At 41.0% G+C, this 9074-nt stretch overlaps 1 protein-coding gene across 1 annotated transcript; it reads right to left on the bottom strand.

Annotated features, from left to right (window-relative positions):
* Nucleotides 1-3071: 3071 nt before the first annotated feature.
* Nucleotides 3072-4233, bottom strand: LOC110509387 (olfactory receptor 2AT4-like). The gene has a single exon (XM_021590284.3). It carries the CDS (start codon nucleotides 4173-4175, stop codon nucleotides 3072-3074), a length of 1104 nt encoding a protein of 367 aa, XP_021445959.3. The 5' UTR covers nucleotides 4176-4233.
* Between the last annotated feature and the right edge of the window lie 4841 nt (nucleotides 4234-9074).

The raw sequence follows: 9074 nt of genomic DNA, 5'->3' as shown, positions 1-9074 counted from the left end.
CCAAAAATGGTCAACGACTCCAGTCACCCAGGTCATATAGACTGTTCTTTCTGCTACTACCCAGCAAGTGGAACCAGATTGCCAAGTTTGGGTACAAAAGGCTTCTTAACAGCTTCTACCCCCAAGCCATAAGACCGGTGAACAATTAATCAAATGGCCATACGGAATATTTACATTAACCCCCCCCCCCCCCCCCCCCCCGCCTTTGTTTTTACACTGCTGCTACTTGCTGTTTACACTTCTGCTCCTCGCAGTGTATTTTCTAGTCTCTTTACCTACATGTACAAATTACCTTGACCAACCTGTCTCCCCGCACATTGACTCAGTACCAGTACCCCCTGTATATAGCCTCGTTATTGTTATTTTATTGTGTTAGTGTTTATATATTTATTTTACTGTAGTTTATTTAGTAAATAATTTCTTAACCCTATTTATTGAACTGCATTGTTGGCTTAGGGCTTGTAAGTAAGCATTTCACTGTAAGGTCTACAACTGTTGTATTTGGCGCATATGACACATAAAATTAGATTTGTGTCCCTTCCATGTTAGTCTGGCTTTTAATGTAATGACGTCGTTGGTGTATAAATCTGAACTTCTTATTTTTGCATACACGGAACTGATTAGACAAAGATAGGTTTGAAATGGTGAATTGAGGCCAAGATTACGTCACGTTTAAACACTGGAACACTGGAATGCACAATGTTGTAGCTCGGGGGCTTTTGTGGGTTATGTTCTCATATAACGATACAAAAAATGTGAATGTTATTCAACTATTTCTATAATTGATAGAACCTAAAAATTCTATCACTGTTTAAATTCAAATGCGGCTGGGGTGTGTCTCTCATGTGTGTCCACAAGAGAAACAGCTCATATTGCAATTACACCCCAGACACTACCTGAACAACAGCTATGGATCTGTCAGCTACCACGGTAATAGGTAGGCCCATGAATACTGGCCTAAACTATTAGGAATATAAAAAGGTTATATTTTGATCAAACACATTTACAAAAATGAATACACATACAAAGCACTCTAATTCAGCACCCAAGGAGCTTGAATTTTCAAGCTCTACCCTTAGATTTGGCAGTGACACATTGTCCCCACGAGTGACAGAACACTGAGCCAATCACGGCGCAACTAGAGAACATTACCAACAACTACGCTCAGTATTTTTCCACTGGCTGCCCCACCACCACAGCAAGTACTGCGCTAGGCTGAAACACCTGCATTTATGAGCTGCGTTACTCAAGAAAGCAAAAAAAAATACCATGTTTTTATGGAGGGTTTATTAACATTAAAAGAAGTTAACATTGTTTGCAAACTGATATTTGACTATACTCCTAAAATGAGCTTGTTTCTAACCCTGCAGTTTGTGCCAAGGCTTGTATTTCACAAAGCATGATGACAATAATAATAATAGACTTTATTTCTTTACCATCTTTCTTAGAATATATTGCAGTCCAGTGAGCTTTACAGATCAGGACTTAAACAGGTAAAAACACAGTGACAAATATTGAGAACATATTGATAAAAGAACAGGATCAACCAGGTAGCTTTATTAAACCTGTTGAAGCACTCAAAGTAAAACATTACAGAGATACAGTATGTGTTTGGTTTTCTGCTTTATTACTAGAAGATGTTGGGAATATTCAGTCGGTTATAGAGCCTACCATGCCCATTTCAAGGGATTACATTTGGTTGATGACATAGGATTAGGATGATGATAAGAGATACAGTACAGAGATACAGTATGTGTTTGATTTTCTGTTTTTTACTAGAAAATGGATGTTGGGAATATTGTTTGGTTGGTTGATGACACAGGGTGAGGAAGTGCAAATATGGAGTTATTGCAGAACGTGTAGTCAAGCTATAGGAGGACGGGCTGACTGGAATGGAATTAATAGGATAGACTCAAACAAAAGTTTGATGTGATTAATACCATTCTATTTTTTCCATTTCAGCCATTACAATGAGCCCATCCTCCTATAACGTATTCCACTAGCCACCTCTGTCTTGTAGGAAAGCTGAAAAGGAAATGTAAGTCATTGATAATAATTTCTGTGATACCTCTGTGTTCAAAAATAGATGGACACAATCATCAATGAAAATATTAAAAACAAAACACGTCATTCACTCGTTATGAACTCCTATTTAAAAGATGAAAATGCCAAGTGCTTTATATTTAATATTCAACGGGACAAGATAAGTTATGTATTAGTTACATGTATGTCTCTCCATTTCAACACCCTTGACTTTACGCACAAACGGTGGTGGATTTAGGTATAGGCGAGGTATGGGCAGCCGCTCAGGGCAGCATCTTGTCGGGGGCGGTACTGGGGCGTCCTCACAAAAACAATCGTAATGGTGACATTTGCGCAATTGGTTTTCTATTGCTCATTTGCACGTTACATCAATGACATCATGTCACCTTCGGGAACGGGGAATCTATCAATTAGCACACCTCTAACTTTGTACAGTATTAATGTAATTAGTCAAATCAGTCACACTGTGAAATGCTACCAAATAAACAACAATTCATTCATAATACTGTGAATATATAATTTCACAGACATATTTTTGCATTTTTCTCTGGTTTGTGTGAAATTGTTAAGAACAATATAAAACCAGTCTGCACACCACCAAAGTTAATTGGTTTAGTCTTGACTCTTTGTTGACGGTGTTGGGGGATGGGTAATGTAGTCTTGACACTTGGTTGACGGTGTTGGGGGATGGGTAATGTAGTCTTGACTCTTGGTTGACGGTGTTGGGGGATGGGTAATGTATTGATGCTCCAGTGCCAAATCAACACATTTGTTTCTATTTGTCTTTGTTCATTATTATTTATGTTTATGAGTCTTATTTTTCTATTTCTATTTATATAGTTTTAAATGTTGTGATTATTTATTTGTGTTGTTCCAAATGTTTGAATAAAAATTACAGTTGGTGCAGAATGGGGGGGGGGGGGGGGGGGTTCGCCCAGGAAGCCATACAAGCTAGAACCGCCACTGCGCATGTAGCAACCCATGTAGCAACCTATGTAGCAACCTATGCAGCAACCTATGCGTAAAGATCAATCGTTAACTACTTGAACTTTAATTCTCCTGAACATGGTGAGCACTTTGCTCTTGATCTCTTTAGTTTTCAGAGAGTAGACGATGGGGTTGAGACAGGGCGGAATGCACGAGGCCAGCGACAGGCTCAGTACGCGCAGGTCAGGGTCTGGTTTGATGCGCGCTAATAACCCAACCATGAAAATAATCAGAACCGGAAAGAAGAATACTGCCACTAGAATGAGGTGCTCAGTGCAGGTGGCCAGCGCTTTCACACGACTCTCAACGCTTTTCATCCTGAACACAGCGATTAGAATACTCATGTATGACAGAATGATGAAGGACAGTGGGCCGAGGAGGATAACCAGGCTCAGAACTGAAGCCACAGCCCATTGCAGGGTGTTGTCGTTACATGCCAGCCGAAACACTGGTGCGTAATCACAGAAATAGCTGTAGACATTAACGGAATCGCAGTAGGACAGCCTGGTCATAATGGCTGTGCTGAATATCTGTATACCAAGACAGAAGCACCAGATGACACCAAGAATACACGACATACTCGTCATGGTGTTGATGGAGCCGTGCCTCAGAGGGAAACATATGGCGATCATACGGTCATAGGCGAGCACGGCGATGGAGAACGATTCCATCGATATGAAGGAATAATACACATACATCTGTACCATACACAGATTAAACGGCACAAAATTGTTCTTAGCAAGAAATGCCTTTAGCATACCGGGAATAATGCAAGTATTCAGCACCAGATCAACCACCGCGAGGTTACCAACCGCCATAAACTTGGGGTTGTGGAGGCGATGGTCCACCATGATTATATAGATCACAAATGTGTTGAACACGACTGACACCACGTAAACGAAAGCGAGGAAGATGAAGTAGAGGTTGACAAAGGGCAGGGAGGTGAAGCCGATGATGTAGAACCCTGGAGGATGGATTACAACGGAGGAGTCGTTCCATTGCAACCTGCGGAGGAATGTCATGGCTGAGCTGGTTCCGCACACCTGCGCTCCAGGTCTATGCATGCACAGACAAACACAAACGCTTGCTCCGTTGATGCGTAAAACCTGAAAGGAGAGAGACAGAGTTAGCAATGTGTGGATCATAAGGACTTCATCAGTCAGCTTACAAGTAGCAACAGCCAGTATGATAATGTCTTCTCTTAAAATGGTGATTTGATCAGCAAATAAATTGCTTGAATAATCTACACTCTATTTAATCTAAGCTTACCCATGTTTTGCTAAAATTGCACCCTATTTTTTTTTACCTTTTATTTAACTAGGCAAGTCAGTTAAGAACAAATTCTTATTTTCAATGACGGCCTAGGAACAGTGGTTTAACTGCCTTGTTCAGGGGCTGAATGACAGATCTTTACCTTGTCAGCTCAAGGAGTTGATCTTGCAACCTTTCGGTTACTAGTACAATACTTTAAACACTAGGCTACCTGCCGCCCCAACAACCAACATCCAGATATGGCTTATAGCTTTCATTCTTAATTCAGCACCAACACTTTACAAATACGAATGAATTCTCCTATTCTACTCTAAAGCCTAGGCCTATGTACTGTGGAATAGTCCTATTCTACTCTAAAGCCTAGGCCTATGTACTGTGGAATAGTCCTATTCTACTCTAAAGCCTAGGCCTATGTACTGTGGAATAGTACTATTCTACTCTAAAGCCTTGGCCTACGTACTGTGGAATAGTCCTATTCTACTCTATAGCCCATAACTACTTACTGGGCACAGTGATATGGACCATGGGTCGTTCTGTTGGCTGTGTTCTACAACAGCAGGTTCAGGTAGTAGAGTTGATGGTCTGGGTTGGTCTGTTGGCTGTGTTCCTCCACGGCAGGTTCAGGTGGGAGAGTTGATGGTCCGGATCTCTGTGCTGGCTGTGTTCCACCACAGGTTCAGGTAGTAGAGTTGATGGCCCAGGTCGGTCTATTGGCTGTGTTCCACCACAGGTTCAGGTAGAAGAGTTGATGGCCCAGGACGGTCTGTTGGCTGTGTTCCACCACGACAGGTTCAGGTGGGAGAGTTGATGGTCCGGGTCTGTCTATTGGCTGTGTTCCACCACAGGTTCAGGTGGTGTGAGAGATTATCCCTCTATCTCTCTGACTCTCTGACACTCTGTCCCTGAATCCTGCAGTAACACCAACAGCTGTATCTCTGCTGCTCTGTCCACTATACGTATATAAGCCCCCAACTGTCCCCAAGAGATGTCATTAAAATGGCTAATCAACTCTCCAAATATTGGAAGTTATTATCTTATGTGAGAGTTTACTTTAACTGATCCTTGGAGAATTCAACAGAATGGAGTTATTAGCTACATGTATGTTTTCAAAAACAACCAATGCATGACAAACCCACTTAATTTAGCTAAATATCAAGGCCTAATTATCAGTTTTTGGTCATTAGATAATGAGAGTGAAGCCCAACATAGAGCATCTTGTGGTAAGGGATTTAAGTAATTGTTGTTTTTCTGCTGTTCTCCTGTTGATTAGCTTGGTTGTCTTTCCCAATCATTGTAGGCCAAGTAGCCAGAGAAAGGTTAAACAAATCTTATCAAACTAGATTTCTATGTGTTTAAAACCAAAAGCACAAATAGGCCTACAGAGCACCGCGGCTCTGCTTGTCAGAAACCAGCTCAGTTTATGAGATTGACACATACAGTGCCCTCCTTATTATTTTGGCTCTATACTTCAAGACTTTGGATTTGAAATCAAACAATGACTATGAGGATAACGTGCAGACTGTCAGCTTTAATTTTATCCATTTTGGGTGAACCGTTTAGAAATTACAGCACGTTTTGTACACAGCTACTTTAATACACATATAAGTGAATTTCTCCCAATACTTTTGCTCCCCTAAAATGGGCTATGCACAAAAAGTGAGATGGGATGGGTTTGGTAGGTTGGGTTGGGATGGGTTGGGATGGGTATGGCAGGTTGGGTTGGGATGGGATGGGTTTGGTAGGTTGGTTTGGGATGTGATGGGATGGGTTTGGTAGGTTGGGTTGGGATGGGTTTGGTAGGTTGGGTTGGGATGGGTTTGGTAGGTTGGGTTGGGTTGGGATGGGTTTGGTAGGTTGGGTTGGGATGGGTTTGGTAGGTTGGGTTGGGACGGGTTTGGTAGGTTGGGTTGGGACGGGTTTGGTAGGTTGGGTTGGTACGGGTTTGGTAGGTTGGGTTGGGATGGGTTTGGTAGGTACAGTGCCTTGCGAAAGTATTCGGCCCCCTTGAACTTTGAGACCTTTTGCCACATTTCAGGCTTCAAACATAAAGATATAAAACTGTTGTTTTTTGTGAAGAATCAACAACAAGTGGGACACAATCATGAAGTGGAACGACATTTATTGGATATTTCAAACTTTTTTAACAAATCAAAAACTGAAAAATTGGGCGTGCAAAATTATTCAGCCCCTTTACTTTCAGTGCAGCAAACTCTCTCCAGAAGTTCAGTGAGGATCTCTGAATGATCCAATGTTGAATGACTAATGATGATAAATACAATCCACCTGTGTGTAATCAAGTCTCCGTATAAATGCACCTGCACTGTGATAGTCTCAGAGGTCCGTTAAAAGCGCAGAGAGCATCATGAAGAACAAGGAACACACCAGGCAGGTCCGAGATACTGTTGTGAAGAAGTTTAAAGCCGGATTTGGATACAAAAAGATTTCCCAAGCTTTAAACATCCCAAGGAGCACTGTGCAAGCAATAATATTGAAATGGAAGGAGTATCAGACCACTGCAAATCTACCAAGACCTGGCCGTCCCTCTAAACTTTCAGCTCATACAAGGAGAAGACTGATCAGAGATGCAGCCAAGAGGCCCATGATCACTCTGGATGAACTGCAGAGATCTACAACTGAGGTGGGAGACTCTGTCCATAGGACAACAATCAGTCGTATATTGCACAAATCTGGCCTTTATGGAAGAGTGGCAAGAAGAAAGCCATTTCTTAAAGATATCCATAAAAAGTGTCGTTTAAAGTTTGCCACAAGCCACCTGGGAGACACACCAAACATGTGGAAGAAGGTGCTCTGGTCAGATGAAACCAAAATTGAACTTTTTGGCAACAATGCAAAACGTTATGTTTGGCGTAAAAGCAACACAGCCCCTCACCCTGAACACACCATCCATCCCCACTGTCAAACATGGTGGTGGCAGCATCATGGTTTGGGCCTGCTTTTCTTCAGCAGGGACAGGGAAGATGGTTAAAATTGATGGGAAGATGGATGGAGCCAAATACAGGACCATTCTGGAAGAAAACCTTGATGGAGTCTGCATAAGACCTGAGACTGGCACGGAGATTTGTCTTCCAACAAGACAATGATCCAAAACATAAAGCAAAATCTACAATGGAATGGTTCAAAAATAAACATATCCAGGTGTTAGAATGGCCAAGTCAAAGTCCAGACCTGAATCCAATCGAGAATCTGTGGAAAGAACTGAAAACTGCTGTTCACAAATGCTCTCCATCCAACCTCACTGAGCTCAAGCTGTTTTGCAAGGAGGAATGGGAAAAAATGTCAGTCTCTCGATGTGCAAAACTGATAGAGACATACCCCAAGCGACTTACAGCTGTAATCGCAGCAAAAGGTGGCGCTACAAAGTATTAACTTAAGGGGGCTGAATAATTTTGCACGCCCAATTTTTCAGTTTTTGATTTGTTAAAAAAGTTTGAAATATCCAATAAATGTCGTTTCACTTCATGATTGTGTCCCACTTTTTGTTGATTCTTCACAAAAAAAATACAGTTTTATATCTTTATGTTTGAAGCCTGAAATGTGGCAAAAGGTCGCAAAGTTCAAGGGGGCCGAATACTTTCGCAAGGCACTGTACTTATGTAGATTAGGTCAGCCAGGTTCCCAGTGTTCAAAGCACAGTCAGGTCTTATGACCACCCCTGTCGAGCCCTTTGACCAAACCTTGTTTTACTTTCAAAGAGAGGCAACAACTACAGGTTAATAACATCTTCCTAAGTCTGAGGGTGGTTTTCACCTTCCAGACTTAGAATTGTATCAACTCGCTACCCAAGGCTTTTACTTACAACATAATGTTAAATGTACTAAAGAGGGTACATATTGAAGATGTGCATTCTCATTCACAGAATCTTTTTTTACGTGTCTATTTTCAAAGCATGAAGGTAAGAAAATAGTTAATAACACAACATAGTTAATAACTTCATAGTTAATAACAATATGGAAGAAAATGAATGGTATTCTACAAGAATCAATGTCACTCCCTAAAAACTACCTGGTGAAACAATCCTTGGGAAGCTTTCCACAATTCACAGATACATTGGTCCGTACCAGAAACATACCGGAAAACATACCGGAAACATACCGGAAACATACCGGAAAACTAAAGGCATAGAGACCGTATAAGACTTGTTGTGGTTGTCATTTATTTCCATGACAGAAAAAAAAGTTACATATCACCTTGCAGTGAGTTTATCCAACTGACAAATATAAACTAACCAAGACTTAAAAAGAACTGATGTTGGCACAAGATGGAGGGAGTGTTGGAACATAACTAATTAAATGACAGTTAATATATGCTTAATCCAGCACAAACTAATGTATATAGTTTATTGTACAAGAGACAAAATTCACAAATTCTCCAGTACAACAGCAGAGTCATGTCTTAAGTGTAAATCTAACAATGAATCAATAATCCATACTTTCTGGGAATGCTATAAAGTCCGTAAATTGCGGGCGGAGCTACAAAGTTGTCTGTCAGAAGTATTACATTGTAAACGTACATTTAACCCGTCTGTCTGCATATTTGAAGACATGGCATGTGGAGGTGTGGTGAGATACCCAACAGGCTGGACGATTCTCATCACTCATCTTGAAAATAAGTACAATAAAAACATGGAAATCAATCCGCCATGATTAACAGAATGGAAAAATCTAGTGATTTACTATTAACATTTTGAAATAGCATGGGTGACAAGAAAACAAATTGATACAATTTAAGGCCAAGTAGCAAACATATTGCAG

The sequence above is a fragment of the Oncorhynchus mykiss genome, chromosome 29, assembly GCF_057628025.1.
Source record: "Oncorhynchus mykiss isolate SJ-2025 chromosome 29, ASM5762802v1, whole genome shotgun sequence".
Classification (NCBI taxonomy): Eukaryota; Metazoa; Chordata; class Actinopteri; order Salmoniformes; family Salmonidae; genus Oncorhynchus; species Oncorhynchus mykiss.
This window is presented reverse-complemented; position numbering and strand designations above follow the sequence as displayed.

What these genes read in the sequence shown, in the direction of transcription:
- LOC110509387 (XM_021590284.3), bottom strand. Translation starts at nt 4,175, where the DNA reads ATGATCCACACATTGCTAACTCTGTCTCTCTCCTTTCAGGTTTTACGC.